The 26,004-nt window shown below is 36.6% G+C and overlaps 2 protein-coding genes across 2 annotated transcripts in view; one reads left to right on the forward strand and one right to left on the reverse strand.

Annotated features, from left to right (window-relative positions):
- Positions 1 to 14,798, forward strand: part of LOC140165981 (splicing factor 3A subunit 1-like) — a 40,068-nt gene extending 25,270 nt beyond the window's left edge. The window contains exons 10-17 of the mRNA XM_072189341.1: positions 23 to 121; positions 757 to 929; positions 2,472 to 2,533; positions 3,437 to 3,520; positions 5,318 to 5,667; positions 9,672 to 9,901; positions 11,343 to 11,516; positions 12,874 to 14,798. Of these exons, the coding sequence (XP_072045442.1) occupies positions 23 to 121; positions 757 to 929; positions 2,472 to 2,533; positions 3,437 to 3,520; positions 5,318 to 5,667; positions 9,672 to 9,901; positions 11,343 to 11,516; positions 12,874 to 12,975 (1,274 nt within the window). The 3' untranslated portion in view covers positions 12,976 to 14,798. The remainder of the gene's footprint in view (positions 1 to 22; positions 122 to 756; positions 930 to 2,471; positions 2,534 to 3,436; positions 3,521 to 5,317; positions 5,668 to 9,671; positions 9,902 to 11,342; positions 11,517 to 12,873) is intronic.
- Positions 14,799 to 22,025: 7,227 nt separating this feature from the next.
- The window catches only part of LOC140165982 (uncharacterized), a 73,337-nt gene continuing 69,358 nt past the window's right edge, over positions 22,026 to 26,004 (reverse strand). Inside the window, exon 2 of the mRNA XM_072189342.1 lies at positions 22,026 to 23,605. Within this exon, the coding sequence (XP_072045443.1) occupies positions 22,390 to 23,605 (1,216 nt within the window). The 3' untranslated portion in view covers positions 22,026 to 22,389. The remainder of the gene's footprint in view (positions 23,606 to 26,004) is intronic.

Genomic DNA, 26,004 nt, shown 5'->3' on the forward strand with positions numbered 1-26,004 from the left:
TGAATGTTTTCTTTTGTTACAGCTGCCAAGACAACGCCGGTATCAGATGATAACTTCCTCATCTCACCCATTACTGGAGAAAAGATCCCTGCTGATAAGATGCAGGAACATATGAGAATTGGTAAGTTTGTGTTGTGATCTTATCTTCCAAGGAGGATGGTCCTATCAACAACTTCATCCACACTTCTTTTTACTACAATAACATCACATGACAAGGGCGTGCCGGGACCAACTTGCAATATGCAATACAGTGTCCAATAGGGAGGTTTCATGTACGCCACGGGTCACTAGCCCTGGAGGCACAACAACGATATTGGAGCACGTGAAAATGAAATATCACCTACAGAGTGCTAATATTCCTTACAAAGCATGGGTTTGAATAACGCGCCAAAGATGCACAGAGGATGATAATAGTTTGTTTGTCCTCCACCGCACTTGACTGACTCTCAATGCAGGTCATTTTTATCAACCTTTTATCCTTTCGTGCAAGTGCCCTATGCCACTAGCACTTATTGCTAAAATGGGCCAAAATTTGAACAATTTGGACCATTACAACTTTTCAGCAATTTTGTCCTGCTATTTAGAGCCTTTTTGTCCCAGTATTTCAAACCAGGAGAAATCAACTTCCCCCTCCTCCCAGGTTGTTACGCCTCTGCACATGACATTGAATGAGGCAAAACGTCTGGAAAACAGAACCAGAATGTTATCGGTATAAACAGTTAACAAAAATGACACCCATGCATTATGCCATTGTAGGTCTGTTGGATCCACACTGGATAGAGCAGCGTAATCGTCAGTTAGCAGAGAAGCAGGGTCATGAGTCTGTGTTTGCTCCTGGTGTCGCCATTGAGGAGAGCTTGAAACACCTGGCTGAGAGACGTACCGATATCTTTGGTGTAGGAGACGTGGAGACACAGATTGGTAAAAAGGTAAGCAGTCGATTTGTCAAGTAGAATTTGACCCTTTCGATGTACATGTCTCAAAAGGGGTTTGCAGGAACGAGTCACAATTTGTGATGGTCGTTACTTGCTTTCAATATACTGTTGAATATTACAAACACAACTGGAAGATTTGTGGAATCATCAGTTCACTTCTTAGACATGATCCAGATAAATTAATTTCATGTTCTGCAGCATTTAGAAGAATCTATCAATGTTGTACGTCACTCACATTCATTAGAGAATGAATTTGGAGAAAACCTTCTGATAATTACAAACACTCGCTGAGCAGCAAGACCTTCCCTCTAATCTTTTAATCCGATAAGCTGATTATCTATTTGTTTTCATGAATTGGAAGACATTCTTTGGTGTATTTCTGAGCTCAATCATCTGAAATAACTGGAGCGTGAACCACCCAGGCTGGTGGCTCAGCATAGTATTTTATTAACAGAAGGTTTTCTCCAAATTCATTTCCTAATGTGGCTATTCCAGTTGAAAACCATACACCCCCTATGGAAGACATGACCCTAATCTCGCACACAGGGGGTGAAGTTTTCATATGAAGTCGCCCATTCAGGTAACCCATTTGAAATTCACACTCCCTGTGTAGGAGATTTAGGCCATGTCTTCCATAGAGGGGGTGTGTGGATTTCAACCGGAATAGCTCAATACCGTCTGCCCGTGTTATTTACCATTATTGAGTGAGGGATGAAATCAAAACTCGACTGGCGGTTAACCACCAGTTCCGCCCGGTTTCGATTGTTTGGAATAATAGAAGCCAGACGGAACCAGCAGTCAACAGCCGTTCGAGTTTTGATTTCATCCCTACTCATTTGTTGTCTGGAATTGATCATTTTGGACATTCAATGCAGAAGAACACATATGTCGCTTGTCTAGTTTTCACTTAGGCCAAAAAAAAATAATGGTTTGTCTCAAAGCTCATGAGTTGTTTGAAAACAAATGCGAAATGCGATTTTTTTTTCCCCCGACTTTTTTCATGGTATTTGGAGAAAAAAATCTGAATTTTTCTGGAAAAAGTAAAAAAAAAAAAAAAAAAATATTTGAAATAAAAAAAAATTATGCATTTCTTTTTTTCCAAATCTCACGATTTTACAAATGCGCGCGCGAGCTTTGAGACAAACCTTTTTTTTTTTTTTTTGCCTTATCCATCCAATGCTTGGTCATATCATGGCCAGATAAAAGAGGTTCACTACAAATTCACAACTGGCTTTAAAAGATGATAGTTAACCCTCCACCTGTGGATGTTGAGTGGAGTCAACAATTTTACAAAATTTCAAAATTGTTAAGTTGCAATATGATATTTGGAATCGGCACGAAAATTGCATTAAAATGAATCCAAACAAGCATGGTGTTGGGTCAGTGGTTCTTGAGACGGCCATTCACATTTCACAAAATTCCGCAAAAACCTGCATTTGTGTATAGCCAATAGCCGTGTGGAAAATATTAACATGATATACTAACATTATCTCTATTAAATCCAATTCTCTATTGCGATTCTCTCTTTTATTCCAGATTGGTGAAGAAGAGGACACATCAACTAAACAGAAAGTAATATGGGATGGTCACACAGCCAGGTAGGTTGCTATCCCTCTCCAGTCACACAGTTGACGAATGCAGACTACAAATTCTAAATAATCTTTTAAAAATCAACAATTTCAGAATTGTACATTTTCATATTTGGAATCAGCATGAAAAATGTATTAAAATGAGTATAAACAAGCCCAGTGTTGGTTCTGTGGTTAGATAGCTCTTGGTATTTTGAGAAAATATCTCAGAACTTATGTTGAAGTCTATGGCCAGTACGCAGATCATTAACATGGATAAATGAGAGAGATTTTCTGCTTAAAGTGCTGAAAACCCACAGGTTATCAGCTACTTATTGTCTGTAATAAACGGTTTGGGGGCATACAATTTCCTAAATGGGGTGGTTATTAGAAGCACATTTTCAATGGAAACTCTTAAAAATCAGGGTAAAAATCACCACAAAGTATGGCTCACTTCCGGTTTGTTTCCGGGTTCAAATCCAATATGGCGGCACCCAGTAAACAACATCTTATCGGTAAAAACTACAAAATTGCAGGTGCTTTTTTATGCAATAATGTGATTTACTATAATTTGGCATTGAACTGGATGGAAGTTGCTTTTGGAAAAGGTTTTGTCCATGTCAGTTCTGAGCTGAGTTTATTTGCATGATAAGGCATGGACATTTCTTCATTTTGGTCACTTTTCCATTGAAAATAATTGATGGGAGGAATAGGTCCTGATTGGCTATTTGAATCATGTGATGAAATAGGGGTTCTTTTTACGCCATTAACAGGGCATACACAGGTTGAAAATACTTTTTTGATTACAAAGATTGCAAGGAAAACACCATGCCAAGAAATGTAAAGTTGATTTCAGACTCAAGAGTTGGTCTTTACATGTTGGCCTATAAATAATATAAAACTAAAAAATGCTTTTAATCCATTTGTCCACAGTATGGAAGCAACTACTCGTAAAGCTCAAGCCAATATCAGCATAGAGGAACAGATTGCAGCACTGCACAAAGCCAAGGGTTTATTGTAAGTACTGTAAACAAGACTATTGGGCTATTCCATTTAAAATCCACACTACCCCTGCGGAAGATTTTGGAAATATTTGCCACAGGGGGAGTATGAATTTCAAATGGAATGAGCATATTAAGGCAGCTCCATTTGATTTTCATACAGCCTCTGAGAAAGATTCAATCTGAATCTTCCACTGAGGGAGGGTGGGTTTCAAAATGGAGCTGCCTAATTTGTTCATTCCATTTGAAACACATACTCCCCCTGTGAAAGATATTTTGAAAATCTTCCACAGGGGTAGTGTAGATTTGAAATGGAATAGCCCATTCTTTGATTCACCAAGTTCGGTATTGATGTCAATGTTTTTTCACGATTGCGCTGTAAGCGAGCCAACAAACCACGCTTGTACATATGCGTGTATGCTCTATGTGGTTAACTTTACACACATTATTTGATACTACTACGCACAGCGAATACGCACCTACGTCTACCAAACTTGAGGCGAACCAATTCATTGATGGTCACCAATAATAATAATAATACACATTAAAGCCTTAATCATACGATGTCCATCAAATTTTTAATTTTTTTATTCTTCATTCAAAATGTTGAATAATATTAGTAATAACTGCCGGGAAGGGTTGCTGTCCATTTTAAGTTGAAATAAGAAGGTAAAGTGAAAGAAACCCCACTGGTTATTTTGGCCATTTGACATGCAGTTCTATGGGAGGACATATTATCATAATTTTTAAATTATGATAATATATCGAACTTTGCTCTGTTGCCCTACAAAGACAACAAATTTGGCCAATTCCATTTAGGTGCAAGTTGGGACATGTGTAAACATTACAAATATGCAAAAAAATCAGGTTTGAAAAAAATTAACCAATTTCATATTATAAGATCGTACATTATGGCTTTAAGTGATAAAAATGTCCATGTTGTTTTTTCATACGCATGAATATATTAGACGCCTGTTTATGTCAAGTCTCTTGAGTGAGTGTATTCACATTCTCTTGGTTGGGGCTGTTCCATCAATTACACCTACCTGCATTTCTCACGTCTTTCAAAGGGGAAACCCTCACAAAATCCCTATTGGTTTGTGCAAGACCTTTCAGTTCCAGTTAATTTTCTCAGTATAGAAAATACCAATTTGCCTTTTCTTTTATAATTATTGGAAGTTGATTTCCCTGATAAAAAAAAAATCCAACTTTTGGAACTGTGTCATCAAGAGGTATTTATTTTATGGCATGTTTTGTGGTTTCACCCATTGAGTGCAACAGTAAGCATCCCCTTCATGTCAGAGGGTGCAAGATGGAGCAGCCAAATTCCGACTCCAGTTCTTTGAGTCAATGCGCATGATTTAATACAACGCACACTGGAGCACGCAGTGACACCACACTCTTGAGGAAGTTAAATGGACTATAGGGGTGTTCTAAATGAACTATTAAATTTTTTGTTTCTCAAATCTTTCCCTTATTCTGCCAAGAGTTAGCCCTCTCCATACTCGTGTAGACTGCAGACAAAAAGTTTAAAATTTTCTGTAAAAAATTTTAAAAAAGAAAAAAATGAATTGTTCATTGTCATGACCATATTTGGAATCAGCATGAAAAATGCATTAAAATGAGTACAAAAAAGCAAACAGTATTGGTTCTGTGGTTCTTGAGATAGCTTTTGATATTTTCAGAAAATATCTCAAAATGTGCACTTTTGTATATTGAAGCATATGGCTGGCATGCATAAGCATTAGTTATGTGATTCTGTTGTAAGTGGTATGGCTATTTATCAAGTTATCACTGTCTTTTCCAATCACAGGCCAGATAAAGAGAAAGAGAAGATAGGACCACAGCCAAAACGAGGTGTGAACATTCCTCCACCCCACCAACAACAACGCCATCCTCCACGGCACCCCAATATCCCAGTATCAAAATCTGTACCCAAATTACCACCCCCACCCCACCCACCAGCCCCTCCAAAACCTATCGCACCTCCACCTGCCCCTCCTGCTGTGCCCTCGATGGTTGCGGGACAGCAGCGTGGTGTGCCTGTGATGTCCAGGGGACCACCTCTGATGGGAGTCCAGCCTCGTGGTATGATGCCTATGCAGGTTAGGCCTAGGCCACCTATGCCTCAGATGATGCAACAAAGAGCTCAGTTTATGCCTGGTAAGTTTATATCGTGTTGTCCCCATGTGCACTACTGGCCAAATTTTCGGCCTCTAAGAACTAATTTGATTGGTTACAAATCGGGCTATATCATGTATTGAGCCAACCAGAGATGTGGTAAGAATAGTCAGCAGGGCTGAAGCAGATTAAGCTTAAAATTGCTAAAATCTCTAAAAGCTCTAGTTTGATTGGTTACTCAGATGATTATATCATGTAACTAACCAATCAGAGACACTGTTAAAAAAGGGTAATAGTACCATAGGGTTCAACTCATTTGAACTCATGCCAATATTGAGGCTAGCGGCTATTATGTAAAATTTGGAAAACATGATCCAAGAACAATTTCTTGTCCGTTTATGCTCATGAAATACCATAATCACCATGTACATGTAATTGAAGAAAGAAGGAAAATAGCTGGACAGTTGATTCAGTTTACATAGAATAGTGTCTTTCATATACAATTATTATGACAGTGTTTGTGAGGACAGCTTCTCTATAGTATGAGCAGGGTTGCCAAAAAATTTCAGCCCCAATCGCGGGTCAAATAATCGAAAAGTCACCCAATTTTTCTCTTAAAGGGCTAGATCGTTGTGCGCCCTAGATGGAATGTGTGTCTGGTTTATGTACACTGCAAAATTCCTGGCGACAGAGTGACTACATCGCACTTGAACTCTGAAGTCACTACCGCCGTCACTCCAGAATAACCTACCCTATGGTGGCCGACAGAGTCACTACAGGAGGGTGACTGCATCGGAAACAAGGCAGTAGGGTATTATGCGGCAGTGTCATCACGTAGTGACTACAACTGCTAGCCTCCGATGTGTTACCTGCTCGATGCAAGATCGGCGACTCATGATGTACACCACCGACTAGATTCCGACAGTGGTCCACATCTTGTAGTCACATCAAAGTGACTTCCGTAGCCAGTGCCCCATGCGTCGCCTGCTCGGTGCCCAGTCGGCGAACTTCAAGGTGACTACGCTGCGAAGGTCGTTGACCGAACCCTGTTATGAGTTCGAACACTCTGGGGACGCGCGCGTATATCTACAAAATACGCGCTGGTGATGACAAATACGCGTATCATGCTTGTTTACTGCTTGTATACGCTCATGAATGGAATGAGTTGGTTTTATAATTAATTGATTGATGCATGCTGTACAGTGGGTCTGTGGTTCTACTGCAGGCTTTGTTTTTGTTTTGTTTTTATCGTGCTTTTGCATTCTTTATCATTTATATTTCAACTGTGAGACTTCCGATTCATTTTGTTTCATTTATTTATTGTTCTCTTTTTAATATAATATTTTAATTCTTTTCGTGCTGCCTGTTTAATAATCTCATCAACTGTGTGTGTTTTATTTGCAGTTCTTGTTCTTGGTTTATTTGTTTGTTTCATTTCAAACATTTTTATTTTGTCTATTTGTTTGCTTGTTTTCCCACAAAACTTATATCATTGCTTTGTTTACTTCAGTGGTTAGATGACATGTTTTGCTATCAAATTAGGCCTGTTTTTTCATATTTTGCGATAACGTTAGGCCTATACAGGCCTATTGAAACTTTTTTTATATTTAAAACGAATTGTGTTTTTAAATGTTTTAAAAGAGATATTAATTTTCAGCCGAAGTTCGCAAAGTATGCCTATTATAGGCCTAGCATTTTCAATTTATACACTTTTATTTGCCAAAACTTTACTTATTTTGAAGCAAGAATTTTTCTGTTATTTAAAATTGATTGATAGGCCTAGCATGCATTTTGTTTTACTTCTTGTCACTTTCCTGAAAGGTCTACTACAAATTTATACTTTTACTGCCGTAAGTTCATGCAAAACTTTGGCTTGTGCTATTTTCTTTTTCCGTTTTTCAAAATGGTGTTTTTATAGGCCTATATTAGTTTGATTTGTTTTTCATGTTGATTTTTTTACGTTATCAAATTATGCCTATAAATCGGTGTCACATCAATATAGGACTGTTGCAATGTTTGTTTGAAATTGTCTTATTTTTTATCACGCAAATATTAATGCTTGTTAAGAATTATTATAATTATTTATTTATTTTACACATTTAATATTTTAATTCATCAATAGGCCTACATGCTTCTTATAATATTCCTACTTTTAACTTCTTTATTTGCAATTTTTCTCAAGTTGCTTTCTTTAGAAGTGTTTCTTTGTTTCTTCCATTCTTCGCTTATTGGTTTCTTCCTGTTTATTTATTTCTTATCTTTTTATTCATTTAGGCCTAGTTATTCAAATAACCACCAATTAACAAAAATGTATTTTATTCATCATATTAGTTTATTGAATTATACTTTGTTTACTGATCATGTTTATTTCTTTTACTAACAAATTTATTTTATTCATCTAATATTTCCCTTATTTTTAAAGTCCAGTTTTCAATTTGCCCTCCCTAATCCCCTATAAAAAGCAAGAAATAAAGAATATTATTTGAATAAATCAAGAGAATATAAAAATATGGCAACAAAAGCAAAACCGCAACCCAAAACCCCGATACTGATCACCCAGGTCCAGTCGGCGTAGTCACACCGGTGTGACTCTCCTGCGAAGTCACCGCTACCGTGAAGTCACTCTGTAGAAACCTAGGAGGCTGGCTACCCGGCTATTTCGGACCGGCGATATGGAAAACCGAGGTGTAGTTTCCGATGGAGTGACATTCTGGTGACATCGGCGTCACACAGATGAGAATCTTGCAGTGTAGTTACAATAACTAACTGATGACACAAATCCGCTACAAAGTTGCTAACCCTTGACACTGCCTAATGGATATACATTTATCATTTCTATGGGTGGGTAGTATTTACCTCAAGGTGACCACAAAATTTACTCAAACACATCACCTGTCATCATGATGTTTCCAAGCGCAGTCTAAACTTGATATTTTCCAGATTTTTACCTGGCGCTTTAACCATTGGTTTCTATGGGGCAGGAAATTGTTAAAAAGTCGCAGGGAAAATCTTCAAAAGTCGCTCAATTGGGCTACCAAATCACAGGTTTGGCAACCCTGAGTATGAGCTCAATTTGGTGTATAGATTACAATGGGGATTAGGAGCTATTTTCTTTGTTCTTTTGTTAATCGGTTTACACAAAGGATACACTGGTAAATAAATGTTTTCAAATTTGTCAGGAAATTGGCCCAACTTTTTGAACTTGAGTCAAAATTTTACAAAACATACATAAATTTTGAGAAAATTGTTCAAACCTGTGTTAAATTTGGCCAAAAAATTGGGGATAGAAATGGGTTGAAATATTGGTAAAAAAAACTATATAATTATGGATTGCACTTCCAGACTCTTGACATATCATTTTAAAGCTTATGATATATATTTTCTAAACACAAATTAAAACAAAATTGACCAGGGGCTGACTTTACGGCTCATTCGTGGTGCACAGTCACAATTAGGTTGTCTGTAACAAAGAAAAAAGAAACCATGTTCTACGCGCCCGAGTGACCCACATTTTTGAAAACTAACACGGAAGAATATCAACCATGCGAGCGGAGAACCGCACAATTTTGTAGTTCAAAAGAATATGCAAATGATGACATCATGTTCTTCTGAAAAAAAAATCTGCTGAATCTAGAACTCTCTCTTCCTGATGCATATTCTTTAAGAACCATGAAGCAATATCTAGACTACACAGCCACGTTAAGAGCTATTTTCCTAGCTCTTTTGTTAATCGGTTTACACAAAGGATACACTGGTAAATAAATGTTTTCAAATTTTTCAGGAAATTGGCCCAACTTTTTGAAAAACTTGAGTCAAAATTTTACAAAACATGCATTAATTTTGAGAAAATTGTTCAAACCTGTGTTAAATTTGGGCAAAAAATTGGGGATAGAAATGGGTTGAAATCTTGGTAAAAAAACCGATATAATTATGGATTGCACTTCCAGACTCTTGGAGGCACGACCCTAACAAAAACAAACCTGCTCTAAAGGTTACAAATGAATAAATCAGAATGTTACACTTGTTTACTCTTTTGTTATTTATAGGCCCACCAATGGGTATGCCACGTATGCAGAGACCACCCATGCCTGGCCCTCCAATGATGGGTGGTATGCCACCACGCCCTGGAATGCCTCCGGTACCCGGTGGTATGCCTCCTATACCAGGTGGTATGCCTGATGCGATGAGGATGGGTGGTGATGATGGACCACCTGCAAAGAAAGCCAAGACGGAGGAAAGCCTGATACCAGAGGACACTTTCTTGGCCAGAAACAAGGTAAAGGAGTTACAAAATCAAATTCAGTGTTCAGAAGATGATGAAACCTACACCTAGCATGTAAAGTAACTATACCATTTTTCACTTTGTTGTGGCAGTGACATCAGTGCCTATTTCAAATTGCTAGCGTTCACTCAAGGTGCTGACATGCACACGCTTAACAACGCCACATAGAAGCACGCACAAAACAGCCACCTCATCTCGTTGACGCCATGTCAGGTTGAAAATAGAAATACTTGGGTTTTATAAGCCGCCATTGTTTGTGTAAGTCATTCAGTGAAAACAAAAATCCAAAATAAATATTTTGTTATGGAAGATGTTATCTTTGATTTGACACCTCATGTGTGACAATTAAGCAAGAAACAATGCAGATCTCACACCAGAATGTTTACCATTCAAATCAGAAGTGACACTTGATGAGATTGCCAATGGGTGTTCAACCAGGACACTCCACAAGGTCTTACTTGTATTTAAATTCCAGTCAGATTCTCAAATGATAAAATCGAATGGATCCTTTTGCACGATATATCTTTTAAAACTCACAGCTTGACCAATATCTTTGTGTATCATGCTCAATCCATCTGTTTTGTATCAAAATCGGTGTAAGCATGTTAATGCTAGAGCAAATGTAAAGGTCGACAGAAGAAGAAAGAAGATCCTGTAAGAAAAAAGACAGCCGTATGTCATGGCTGTGTAATTTGTCGGAGGATTGGAGAATGCAAGTTAGATTGAATTACTTTTGAACAACTTATAAATCTGAGTAGTTACTTAATGTATACTAGGTGTACTTTGTTTCCACTATTTAGCCTATGCATTGCATATTCATACATGATTGCAAATCATCAGTGGCATAGCTAGGGGTGCTCCCCCATTCGCAGCTTAAAAATTTGCACAAATTTTACCACTAATTTGGTTACAATCAGGTTGAATTTTGGTCTTAAAACAGTTTTTCAAGTAACTATTTCTTGTCAAATTTTGCACTTGGAGGGGATGCAGAATTGATATACATGTAGGTGGTGCTAAATTGATTTGTTCAGCACCCTCTAAGACAGTGCCCAGGGGTCCATTTCACTAAACTTTTAACCCTTGGTAACTCAAGTAACCATTCAGTAAAGTAATGAATACCAAATACTAGGCGTAACTTTACGAAGGGTCCCTATAGTAAATTCCTATTACTTACGAAGGGTACAGTTCGTAAGTAAGTTTAGTGAAATGGAACTTACGACTCGTCGTAACTTACGAGCGATTTCGAGACTTCATAAAGTTCAGTGAAATGGATCCCTGGACATGCATGTGCCCTCCCTTTCCCCCTAGCTACACCACTGCAAATCATAATTCATAATAAAACTGGTAGCCAGCATTCAAAAGAAGAAAAATAAACTCGCAGAAAAATTTGTTTTTCTGTCGCAGTTATTCAATTTTTATTTTTTTTAACTTTCAGGGACCGGTCACGTTCCGCGTAGCAATACCAAACCTTGGTGACAAACCTGAATGGAAGTGTAATGGTCAGCTGCTGACCTTCACCCTGCCACTGACTGACCAGGTGTCGGTCATCAAGGCCAAGATATTTGAGGAGTTAATGATGCCTGCTGGTAAACAGAAGCTGCAATACGAGGTGAGATTTATAAGATGTGTAAATTAGGAAAGATTGTCTGAAAAAAAGAAACCATGTTTTACGGGCCCAAGCGACCCAAATTTAAATTCATTTCTGTACAAATGAATATCGACCGCACAAGCGGAGAACTGCAAAATTCTAGTTTTGTGGTTAAAAAGAATATGCAAATGATGACATTATGTTCTTCTGAAAAACAATCTGCTGAATCTAGAACTCTCTCTTCCTGATGCATATTCTTTAAGAACCATGAAGCATGTTTTTACGCTTCCATTCAAATATATCGTAAGTCCTTTTACCCAATCGTAAGCCAGAATCCCAAAAAAATATCTTACACTTCCCACAATGTATTTCTTCCCTGTACTGATTTGCTATTCGGTGCAACATGGGTTGATAGTGACAAAAAGTACCTCAATTCACAGAGCTCTTCCAGATCTTGCAATTGAGGTATTTAAATTTCTTTAAAGAAATGCATTGTGGGAAGTACAAGATAATCTCCTCTCTGACCCAAACCCATCATAAAGCTTACGTATAAATTATATGGGTGGGTTAACATTAGTGCTGTTGTCAAGATTATTTTTTTATGTCGACATGTCGGAATATGTCAACACAAATTGGTTCACATTAATCACAAAGTGAAAGAAATCCATCATAATTTGTTTGAATATCCAGAGTTTATTAAAGTATGCCCGGCCCTGGGCTACGTAGGGTAGGTATATCTAGATCATACACATGTGCAATACTCGTTTGGAAAGATTGTAGGCTGTTTTAAACGTTGTGAAATTACTAAGTGCAGCACTGCAGCTTGGGAATTTATTTAGCACTTCTTAGTTTTGTTTTTTTTTATGTTGAGATATCCAAATTTATGTTGACATGTCCAGTTGTTTGTTATGTTAACATATTGTCGACATAATGCATGTCGACAACAGCACTAGTTACAATGTGTTTGGGGCGTTCGATGCACTGCACTGTTTGAGTGAAATGCAGTCATGGTCAGGCAAAATTAATTAAGGCCTAAAAAAATTGTTTGATTGGCGTAACATTTTAGGGTAGGTAGGTCAGGATTCTTTTCTTTTTTTTCTTCTTCTTTTTTTTTTTACTTTTTAAGCTGTAAATTTCGTTTGATAAAGGCTTTGGAACTTTTTTTCTTCTTTTTTTTAAATTTATTTATTTATATTTATTTTTTTAAATTTTATTTTTTTATTTTGCAAAAAAAAAATAAAGAAAGTTAGGGTCGGGCCTAATTTTAGGGTAGGTCGGGTTACGCCAATCAAACAATTTTTTTTTAGGCCTAAGATGTTACTCTTTCACAGCCATAATGTAATCCAATGTATGTGATATTTTGTTTAAATCTTTGCAGGGCCTATTTATCAAGGATTCCAACTCTTTGGCATTTTACAACTTCACAAACCACAGCACAATACATCTTGGACTCAAAGAAAGAGGAGGTCGTAAGAGATGAGTCTACTGCATTGGCTTTTTGGATATTTTTTACTGGTTTAAAAGCCTGAGAGGGTACTCAAGTTTAGTGGGTAGGGATGTGCTACTGATAATTTGATGGTGGGCCCATCCATGTACCAGTGTAACAAGACAATCATTTTGACCAATGCTATACCATAAGTCAACATTTACGGCAACATTTTCCCAATTTGTGGCAAATTTCAAAAGTTTTGGTTAGAGTTGGCAAAATTTTGCTATTTGGTTGTTGTTTTTTTTGGGAGGGGGGAATTGGGCTAATTCCAAATGGCTGAAAACACAACCCATGTTTGCTGCACATCCCGTTTATAGTCAACTGTACTGAGTACCCCCTTCCTGGGTTTAAATGAATAACACTAGCTTAATGTGTCACGGGAACATTTTTCTTAGCCACTTTTATTTAAACATCAAGGAGCCTTATCGGTAAAGGAAACATACACTGCTAAGGTTTCAAAGCTTTTTTAGTCAAATTAGTCGGGTTTATTTAGTCAAATTAGTAGGCATCAAATATCACAACTACAATGACTATTTGCAGGCAAAAATCTGAATAAAAGTTAAAAGCAACCTTTCACCCAAATGTCAAAAATAAACAAATTAAGGCATGGTCAAAATAATGATCAATGCTGCAAGCAGCATATTAAACATATTAAAACTCAATATTATAACAATATTTGTATCATGGACATATAATAATTTTGCCAAATTTCCCTTTTTAATGCTCTTTGAGGACACAGGAAATAGTCGATTATCACCAGGTCATATTACGTAGTTGTGATTATTAGTTTAGCCATGCATCCTTCATAGATACCTACTTGACCACCCTGTTCATACCAATATTAAAGGGGTCTTTTTCAAATTTATTTGATGTCCCCCCACAAAGTGCAAGCAGGAAGCCAGGGAGGCTAACGCTAATCATTACTGGCTTTTATATTAAACTGGAAGTACTTTTGAGATGTTCACCCCAAATAGCCCCCATTTTCTGATTTGGTCATACTGTAAACAATGAATATTTCCCATGAAGAACTTCATGAGATATTTATTATGAAATGGTAAGTATCATGGGCTATTCCACTTCCAGTTAAAATCCACACACCCCCTATGGAAGACATGACCTCAATCTCCCACACAGGGGGTATAGATTTCAAATAGGAGTCAATCACCCATTCATGTAACCCTATTTGAAATTCACATTCCCTGTGTGGCAGTTTAAGGTTGTGTCTTCCATAGGGGGTGTATGGATTTCAACTGGAATAGGTTTTTCTTATATTTGGTTTGTAGGACCTTAACTAAGTTGGTAATAAACTTGGGAGACGCATCAAATTGTTGCAAAGTCTGCAGTTTGTATTATGCTGCACTTTTGAAATTTCAAGAATTATTTGCTTGCACTAGATATGTTTTTAATATAATGAAAAAATATGTCGCGCATCATTCAAGTGTTTAGCAATTGTTACAGCTGTCAACCTGATGAAGCATTGTGCACTTTGTGATAGAAGCATGAAAGTTTCCTTGCTTGTAAAAATACAACTTGCTCCGATTGTGAAAAAAAAGTGCTGTGAAAACTTTCACGCTTCTATCAAAAGGTGCACAATGGCTCCCAGTTTGGGAGTTAAGCAGCTGTACTATTTGGGGAACTTTGGATAAAGTTCATGTCAGTAAAATGGAAAATAAATATGTGTTGAATCATGACATTTCAATGTTATTTGCTGTAAATATGATTGTAGATGGCAGTTTTCATATGTAAATGTATAAACAAGTACTGTTTGAATCAAGTATTCATATGGATGGTGATTATTAAAATACTGAAGTACAAAACAAGTTGTATATGATTGATTCTATCTCTGTGTTGGGGCAAGTGTAACAACATGTATATGGATGTTGGAAAATGGTAATGATAATAACTTTTGACTTTAATTGAAATTTCAAATGAAATAGTTATGTTTCGAACTTGTTTTCACCAAATTTTTAATGTGACAAAGACAGGTACAGGCTTTATCAAAATGATTGGTACCCGTCAATTTTGATATTTATTGAAAAGCCTGCTTCTTCCAAATGCAACATTGAATAAGCGGGGGTATGTGCATGTCCAGAATGTATATTTTATGACTTGTTATATATACAATTTTTGGCTCCTGGTGTGTCCAATATTTTACACTACAAACTATAGGCCCAGGACCAGGAGGTCATTTTAGCTCCTGGTCCAGGCATACTTAATATAATATAAGGCCTGTGTCATCCATTATCAATGAAAACTGATGGGTACCAATAATTTCAATACAGCTTGTATTATACAGATCAAATCTTACTACAAAATATTAATTCACTTTTTAATTTCATTGTTTTATTCACATACTGCAACACAAGGTCAGTTAGCTTGACCGTTACAAAAGACAATACGACATAAAAATTATATAGCAAATAAGTGACTTATTTTGTGCGACAAGATATACATATTATATTGCACAGCACATCATTAAGTGACCTATACAAAATACAATACAAGATGCATAAAAAAATTATATAGCAGTTATATGACATATAAATTCTGTGCGACAAGATTAGCTTTTCTATCCACGCCGTTTCCGACGTACCAAATCTGTATTCGCTTTAACCAACACATCTTAACAATCAAATATCACATTTTAATCAAATAACTTTTATTTTGTAGCCATAATCATGGGTAATTTCAATATCCTGGTACGTAAGATAACAGAGTTGTGATAATAGAGGTAGAACTTTTTGAATGACCCTCGTACAATATTGCACAACACATTGAGGTAAATGGAAGGGAACAGAAATATCATAAAAAAATATAAATTCGAAGTTTTATTCCGTATGCCGCATGGCCGGCTATATGAAATATAAAGTCCCGTTTAATAGTAATCAACAATTTGCAACACGCAGAACATCAATAACATTCAATCAAGTATTTTCAAAATATAGGCTAATTTACAATTTTTGTATGATAGTGTAAGAATTAATGAAACATTTGTCCTTACTGGGTTTTATACAGTAGGCCTACATGTTTTTTTCACAAATAACGAGTTGAATGAGAATGTTATCATCGGTAGGATTACTTTGCACAATTCTTCATAAATCGAGGGACATTTTTATATCAAAATCCGAGGTAAAGTATCCAGTTCGAAGTTGGGAATAGTGAAAATGTGTAAGTGAGTATGAATTTCAAATAGATGACTATTTGAAATCTACATCCCCTGTAAGGGAGAAAAAGGTCTTGTCTATCATAGCGGGTGCCTGCGTTTCCGGGCGTTTCAACTGGAATAGCCCATTAAAGATGTCAAAAAGAATGGACATGTAGCCTTAAACACTCAGTTTAATTTCATTTATTTTTTGTCATAATGGCACAAATATTGTACATTTTATCAGTGATGCGCCAAATCAGAAAATCATCAAAAATCAGATTTTTGTAAAAGTGCGCTAACATTCTGCTAAGTTATAATACCTAATACCGTTTAAATAAGGCTAAAATGACAAATTTGTATCAACGTTGGTAAGTTTTCCGGTATGAACACTTGATTGTAGCGACTGCCGTTTTCTTCCGTTCGCCCATTTTTTATCATATGAAAAAAAAAATCCAGAATGACAATTGTATTGACTTAGGCCTATCCGGCATGCACTCTTAAGCCAATTTTGCAATTTTCATTTTTTAACACTTTCAATTCCTGGGATCACTGTAGGGGTTTTATTTAGATCAAGATATCAAAATTCGTTTTACTTCGTTCTGCACAGCACATCACTGAGTACCATATGACCACCACATTTTGTAATTATGTTCTCTAATTAGCGATGTCCGCTTCATCTTGTGTTACTGCACGCTTGTCTTAGTACGCCAAACTTAATTTATAGCTACATTAAGATCAGCCTGTCGTAAAAAAGGCACTACGTACATACAACTTAATAGAATAATACGCATGTGATAGATATTTGTAATGATACAACATTATGCGCATAAAAGTACGAGCACCTTTTGGTTAATCTTAATGATAAAAAACAACAGCTCTGCGACATTGAATATTTTTTGGCTTTTATTGTTAGCAGTTTTAGTATGTAGTAAGGCTAATCCAATAACCTTACTGATTCAAAATGTCGGTAATTATTTGAACAAAAATAGCACCATTTGTACCTAAAATGCAACAAAAAAAATGATTTGATTCATCGGATATATTCGCTGGCGAAGTGATGTAATAATCGGATTAACTACCATAGCAATAGGGTTAAACAATTTTTGAATAGATCGCCCTGCACTACAAGCAGGTTGCACTCATCACCTGTGTATACTGCAATCATGGGTTGAATACAATAACGCTCTTTTCAATGCTACTAATCTTACAGGTGCGAGTGATCAATGCAGAGGTGCTACGTGAACGTACCAGTGCAGCGCGGTATATTCAAAAATTGTTTTGCCCTATTGCTATGGTAGTTGTCCGATTATTAGGTCGTGTCGCCAGCGAATAGTCGTACAGAATGACTTGAAGTTCACCAGTGCAAAAATCGGATATTTTTTGGCCTTAATGAAGTGCTAATCCAACAGCCCTTAATTCAAAATATTGGTAATTATTTAAGGGATCTGGAATGAGCGTTTTGGGCGTTTCGACAGCATTTTTTGTGGGACATGAGAGCACATCAGACATATCGAATTGCATTCTGAATACGAAGAATGTCTTTCTGATGTCAAATAATTTTCATTTTTTGAAATTCACGGTATAATACAAATTTTATGACAAATTATTAAAAGTTAATATTTTTCACATTTTTGATATATAGGCCTAACCGTCCTCGAAGTAAATTTGACAAATTTAATGATATATTCTTAAAGTGTATGTAGCTGGGAGGAAAAGCCGACGATCAATTGAAAATTTTAACGTTTCATATTGAAGATATGGATTTTTTTTCCCAAAAAGACCTAATTTGTTTTGGTGTTTTGGGAAAAAAATCCATATCTTCAATACGAAAGGTCAAAATTTTCAATTGATCGTCGACTTTTCATCCCACCTACATACACTTTAAGTATAAATCATCAGATTTATAAAGTTTACTTCGAGTACTGTTAAATTTTCAAAAATATCAATTTTTAATGATTTGCCATAAAATGTGTATTACATTGCGAATTTCAAAAAATCAAAATTATTTGATATCAGAAGAACATTCTTCGTATTCAGAATGCAATTCGATATGTCTGATGTGCTCTCATGTCCCACAATAAATACTGTCCAAACGTTCATACCCCTTCCCTTAAACAATCTTGTAAAATAGCACCATTTTGTACCTAAAATTCAAGAAAACTGATTCGTCGGATATACGAGTCGTACGTGATGACGTGATCACATATCCATCACTGTAAAAATCGAGCCTTTATAGCAGTACTATTTATGCAATGTAGACATCTTTAACAATATCATCATCAGTCGGCTGCGGAGTAGGCGACTACAAGCTTTCGCCAACTGTTGCGATCTTGGGCTAGGCTGCAGCATCCCTTCAGTATCTCCCAAGAGGTGCTGGACATACTGCAAGTTCATTGTGCACGGCCGTCCCGGTTTCCTCTTCCCATGTGGTGGAATGTAAAAGGCATATTATTTCACAGGCTCATCGTCTGTGTGACCCAGTATATGGCCAAGACATTTGAGTTGGTGGGTCTTGGCTCTGGCAACCATCAGTGATCAGTGGAGTGGTGTTGGTCAGATAATAGTAGATTGTTTCAACAATATACAAACATGGAATTACAAACATGGAATTACCTGAGTATACTGTGATATTTAGTTCGCACCAAATAGTTGTGCGGAAGATTCTTTTCGTGCACATTCACCTGTACAGAAACGGCCTGTAAGCCACTATATAAGATTAGACACGATGGGGAAAGGGAAGAGCATTCGAACATACAATGCAATAGCTTATAGGCTAATCTTCAGCCAAGCCATCGACATATGTGATGCGATCAAGCAAAATCAGTCGGAACTCGAAAATATTCAATTTTCAGTTTATTATAGGATAGTAAAAAACATTTACAAAGCTGCATTTTGCAGAAACCACATTGAAATAATTGAACTACGGAGTTCCAAAGAAATGAGCAATTAAAAAGTTTCCAAAACAGGAGAAAACAAAAGGAAATATTTCCTTTGTTTGGCCATATCTCAAAATCAATATTTCCGAGTTCCGACTGATTTTGCTTGATCGCATCACATATTGTTCCTATTTGTTACGTTTTCTATTGTTAAAGACATGTCTCCATGCTCAGACACGTCTAAGATGTAGGCTAAGTAAAAGCCGACACATGATTTTGTATTATACGTGACTTGCTGAATTAAGACATGTCTAAATTGAGCATTATACAATTTATAGCTTTTGTCTTCAGTCCATGTTTCTAATGTATTTCGCAAGTTGTCTTAAGGGGGTACTACACCCCTGGCCAATTGTGTGCCTATTTTTGCATTTTTCTCAAAAATTATAGCGCATTGGTGACAATTAAGATATGCGTGTTGTAGGGGCAAGGACTACAACTATTGCTCTGAAAATTCAGCAGCTCAAGGCAAGTAGTTATTGATTTATTGATCAAATACTGGGTTTCCTTCATTTTTGACTGCAACTCCACAACTGCTGTCTGTGCCGAAATAAAATTTCCAGTGCAATAGTTGTAGTCCTTGCCCCTATAATATACATATCTTACTTGCAAATATATGCAAATATAGGCACAAAATTGGACAGGGGTGTAGTACACCCTTAAAGACGTGTCTATTTTCAAGACGCTATAGGCTATAGTAGCCAAAAGCTTGTCAGGCACTGATAATAACATATCATGGATGAGATCATGAGGGTCGCAACCCAAACTAGATTTGTCGTAGCTATTAATGGATCCTGATATAACCATCGGGAAATGTTGATTTAATTATTCTATGCCTTTAATTCAATCACTGGTCAGAGTTAAGCAGGTACAGAGAGGAGGCATGTCGACAAGCACAACCGACATCGCAACATAAACTACTTTTAGAATACACTAAGAGCCGAAGTAGTCTCATTCACCGATGGCGTAGTTCAATAATCCTCTTATAACTATCATAGGTCACAGTTTGACATCACGTTATGGAGTACTGTCGAAGTAGTCTCATTCACCGATGGCGTAGTTCAATAATCCTCTTGTAACTATCATAGGTCACAGTTTGACCTCAAGTTATGGATTACTGTAGATTTATGTACCTTAAAATCTAAAGCAAGCTCATTACGAATGAAACATGTGACCAGATCTGATCTAATCAGGCTAAAGTCGGTAATAATGAAACTGAAATATTGGCAAAAAGAGAGGAGAAAAAAACAATAAAAAATAAGAAAATGGAACTTTGAAACCACGTATTCAGATGGTGATTCAACATCAGTAAGTGTAGGCACTGCAAATTAGTATTGGTAGTAACTCAATGTTCAAAATCTCCGACTTTAGCCTGAGTGGATCAGATTGGGTCACATAGGCCTAATGGTTTAGAACTGCGTCCTTACGCAGCTTCAATTTGTTTCTGCATAATGCACACTTTCAAACGTATCGAGTAGAGCGTACAAATGTGATTCTTCAAACAATATACTTTTGAAGTGCATTTTGCAACTTTCAAAATTGTATATTTCAAGTTTTCAAAACCAGAAAGCCAAAACTCACTATAACCAGCTCTCACAACATGAGCATAAAGTTGGCTCCTTGCTTTGCCCTTCAAATATCAATATTTCCTTCACAATGTCTTTTGTTTTCTATTGAATGTCATGATTAAAGGACTGTATCGTCTATATAGTGCCCAAGCGACTTTATGCTCATTTTGTGGGAGCAGGTGATTGTGAATTGAGGCTTTCTGGCTCTCAACCTTCGATTTAATTTTTGTATAAGAAGACATAATTAAAATATACTCAGGCACGTACAGTTCTTAACAGATAAATGTAGCCATATTAGTAACACATTTTTGTAATAAAAAATATTGAATTTTAATTATACAAATAGGTAAAACAAAAAGAGGAGAAAGTATTATTTTAAATGACATTAATGCACCCGTTTATGCGTCACCTAAGACACCAATGTAATGCAATACAACAGGTAGTTATCACACGTTGGTGCTCTTCACTTTGTTAAGGGGTACTACACCCCTGTGGTAAATTTAGACTATTTTTGCATTTTTCTCAAAAATAATAACACACTGGTAACAAAAGTTATGTATATTATTGGGGCAAGGAATCCAATTATTACACTGAAATTTCAGTGACTCAAGACAAGCGGTTCAGTATATATGATAGGAAATGAGGTACATCCTAGCGGTACCTCATTTCTTATCATAAATAACGAACCGCTTGTCTTGGGTCACTGAAATTCCATTGTAGTAACTGGATTCCTTGCCCTATAATATATACATAACTTTTGTTACCAGTGTGTTATTAGTTTTTGAGAAAATGCAAAAATAGACACAAATTTATCGAGGGGTGTAGTACCCCTTAAGAGCTGATAAGGATTTGGTATCACACGAGGTTCATCAGAGCTCATCAGTATTGTAACACTGTAACATATCAGGAATAAAAATATTCGACTTTTATTTCTGCACGTACATTGTATACCTTGTTATTAATTATACCATGATATAAATGTAACCTTGAATTATACGATAACAAAGGCAAATTAAAGTACAACCATGGAATGATCTATATACACAGCATTTATTACGTCAAAATCTCAAATAACATTAATGATTTACAAAATATCCAGTATCTGCTGTAAGCTGTACTGTAATTGTAGTATTTTACAGTACATTCCAACAGCAAATTTGGCGGAACTGTTTCGTACATACTTTCCGTAAGACGGTGGAACTTACCGTCAGATATGGATAATTATCTGCATTCTTACAGAGAGTTAAGTAGTATACGGGACAGTTCCGTAAAATAGCGGCACATGCATATTTTAACGTGTACTTTTGCCATGTTTGTAATATATTTTAATTCATTGTAAAAAAAACCGTGCAGTGATCTATAGACTATAGTGCCTTACCACATATTACAGATCTTAGTGGCTCAAGACATACCATAAAAAAGCAATCAGGGACTTGTCGCTAAGGAGCGCACACCCTATGCACACACTAAACCATCGCAGCCGGAATTAGCTCCCTGAGTTGGCGTACCCTGGCAATAAAGACAATAAACAGGTTAGGGCCAACTTGCTTGCCCAGGAAAAGTTTTCAAGTTCGTTCAATTATCACACGAGAACATATACATGGACAGGGTCCGGGCTCAAACTAGCGTTACCACACACCAATGCACTGCAGTCTGACGCTTTACTGACATAACTTGACTGCTAGCGCTAGTTACGTCATCTGAATCAAACCTCAAAACAAAGTCTTAAGTTTAGACTTGGATTCCTGAACAATTGCGTTTACAAGAGTGGTGTGCTATAATCAAGTCTTAACCCGTCACTTGCACAATAAGGACACGAAAAACTTTTCACACTCCACTCACGCTTGATACAAATTTCTAAATGATCCAACTGAAGCCTGGTTTTATTGAACTTTGTCCAATCAAAATCAGTCCGACTTCGAAAACTCGTCAGAGTTAGTTTCCGAATTCGTGGAATTGTTTCTATAGTCCGTGCTATGGCGTTGTACGTAACTCTGCAACACCCTGAGATATCGATAACCTCTAGACTAGAATGACCCGTTAAAGACAAAATTCCTTCGTCCGATATGCTAGTGCATCCAGATAAATCAAGATCTTTCAATTTATGGAAATTTCTTGCGATAAGACACGTTACAACGTCATCCACTTCATCAGTTCCCGTTAATCCAAAACTAAAGAGGGAATTACCCAATCCAAGACTCAAAATTTCGAAACTTTGAGGGCTGAAAGAAAGCGTACCATTTTGAGTACGAAGTTGTAGACATTTCAAGTTTGTCCTCTCGCTTAACAACTCAAAAAATCTGTCCATTTCGAACTGAGTAGAACACGACGAACGATCGACGTGTAGTATTTCTAGATTCGGAAAAGCAGTTGCTACGATCCCAAAGGTGTCTCTTAACGCTAGGCTGGATTCGAACCGGCAACCTGAAAGAGTAAGGCGCTTAATTCCACAAGTGGTCATACATAGTCCTCTGAATACTTTACCGTCCAAGAAGGCCCAACCTAAAGATAAATCCTGTAAATTTGGGAGAGGAATGGAAGCAAAGTCAAATGACTCGATCGCGCGTTGTAACGCATGACTCTTTTTATGAAAGTAAGTCCACATAATACCGTTGTCCCAACGCTTCACTATACCTCTCTCAAGATGTAGTTTCTTTAACTGTTTACTTATAATCCGAAGTTTGATGTTTTCATAATGTTTGATTCCAAGAGTATCCAGATTTGGGCAACGATTGCGTAGTAGCCTAAGTATTCTATCGCTCGCTAAATACAGACGTATCTCTCTTGTCGCTTCACATGCGTATACGTTGAGATACCAAAGAGTCTCTTCTTCCACTCGTGAGAGTTCTTGGATGTTGATGTGTCGGGGTGTGTGGGATTCTGTCGGGAGCATGACACGCAGCAAGGGACCAGCAATATCGATACAAAGCCAGAATCGGCCATCTTTAGCCATACGATTCCATCGTCTGCAAACGCTGAAATGAAATAAAAGAAAAAGTAAAGTATAGTTATTACTCCACAAATTGATTATGTATTGTTATACTTAGACACCTTATATAACTGTTTTTTGGTATTAATTTAGTACTTAGGAGGTGTTTTATTTCATTTGAGTGTTGGTGATGGTATGGTATAGAGTAGAAAGATAAATTATTATACACTAAGCCAAAAAAGAAACTTATAATTTTTCACAAGGTCATATCTTAAAATCCTGTCCATCAAAATTATCCAAATTACACACATAATTGCCTCAATACTCTAAGCACATATCAGTAACCAAGGGTTGTCCAACTGACACAACAGCAAAAATGCACTGATATATGGAACAGCTTCCTGGACCACATTCACAGCCCAATAATTGGCACCTAGTACAAGAAATCTGTGAAAATCGTTGAACAGATGATAATTTACAAAACGGTGCTGCTTTCCGCTTTCCACACACTTTCTTTAAGAAACAGGTCTTGTTCCACACTATTCCACTTTCTCTTGGACAACTGCTTGGTTACTGACATTTGTTTAGAGTAGAGTATTGAAGTAATCCTGTGTGTAATTTTGGTTCATTTTGATGGACGGGATTTTAAGTTTCTTTTTTGGCTTTGTTTATAAGCAAGTTAAGTATGCAACATTTAACAGGGCACATCACATTGCAGGGTATATGATCACCGAGACGATTCAAGGAACCCGGAATAGTATAATCTGATGCCGAGAGTGTGTGTAGAGTATGGTAACTAGGGATTAATGTTGCGAAACGTCATGAGACGTGTTTGGAGTTTCAGAGATAGATTAAATTAAATGACACGCAAACAGCATGCACCATGACACATCACATTGCAGCTAGGGCATATACTCTCACTTGATACTTTACAATCCCAAAAAGATTCAGGAAGCACAGGAACCCGCTGAATAGCATATTACGGTGCTCAATATCATAGTGCAATTACAACAATCATTTCAAAATATTCTACTTGTACTAACACAAAATTACCCAGGTAAAAACATATTCAGAACTGAGTGTCTGGGTGTGTTCTAAAACATTTGAATAGTTTTTAAACTACTTTGCTGAACTCGGGAAGATTATTCCACTTTCTATAAGTCAGGGGCGTGATTCTTCAGGATTTTTCCTGATTTCAGGATTTTTTTGTGGCCAAAATACACGCTATTTTATTGATTTTCAGCCCGTTTTGGGGGTATTTTAGCCCAATTTCACGCTGTTTTACAGGATTTTTTTACTATTTGCAGGATATGTCAGAAGCTTTGAATCACACCCCTGATGAGTAGATGAACAGAGATATACACGGAAACAGCTCGATCACCACAATTATCACGGAGTAAACTCTCGTACACGTTACTGAATATTCAATATCGTCTACATGAAATGTTGCACTTCAGAGTACTAAATTTCAACTTCCCATTGTAATTACCATCTCAATTTAATACTGATGCAAAATCACACCAAGCCGGTGATCTTTATTAGGAATTTCTGTTTTTTAATATAGTTTACCTAGAGTTTTAACAACTGCCAGGCCTGTATATCAAATTTGGACATTGTAATGTGAAAGCATGATCCAACCCTGTAATTACTTTTCACACCTCATAGACCTGATGCATAGAGTGTGTGGGTAAAGTACAGTAACTACGGATTAATGTTGCGAAATGTCATAAGACGTGTTGGAGTATCGGAGACGGGATCGGAGATTGATTTATTAAATGACACACAAAAAGGACGAATTTAATGGAAGGGGTATGAACGTTTGGACAGTATTTATTGTGGGGCATAAGAGCACATCAGACATATCGAATTGCATTCTGAATACGAAGAATGTCCTTCTGATATCAAATAATTTGGTTTTTTGTTATTTGCAATTTAATACACATTTTATGGCAAATCATTAAAAATTGATATTTTTGATATTTAACAGTACTTGAAGTAAACTTTATAAATCTGATGATTTATATTAGGTGTATGTAGGTGGGATGAAAAGCCGACGATCAATTGAAAATTTTGACCTTTCGTTTTGAAAATATGGATTTTTTTCCCCAAAACACACAAAAAAAGGTCTTTTTGGGAAAAAAATCCATATCTTCAATATGAAAGGTCAAAATTTTCAATTGATCGTCAGCTTTTCCTCCCAGCTACATACACTTTAAGAATATATCATTAAATTTATAAAATTTAATTCGAGGACTGTTATATATCAAAAATGTGAAAAATATCAAATTGTATTAATTTGTCATAAAATTTGTATTATATCGTAAATTTCATAAAATGAAAATTATTTGATATCAGAAAGACATTCTCCGTATTCAGAATGCAATTCGATATGTCTGATGTGCTCTTATGTCCCACAAAAAATACTGTCGAAACGCTCAAAACGCT

Source organism: Amphiura filiformis, chromosome 12 (genome assembly GCF_039555335.1).
Source record: "Amphiura filiformis chromosome 12, Afil_fr2py, whole genome shotgun sequence".
In the NCBI taxonomy this organism is placed as follows: domain Eukaryota; kingdom Metazoa; phylum Echinodermata; class Ophiuroidea; order Amphilepidida; family Amphiuridae; genus Amphiura; species Amphiura filiformis.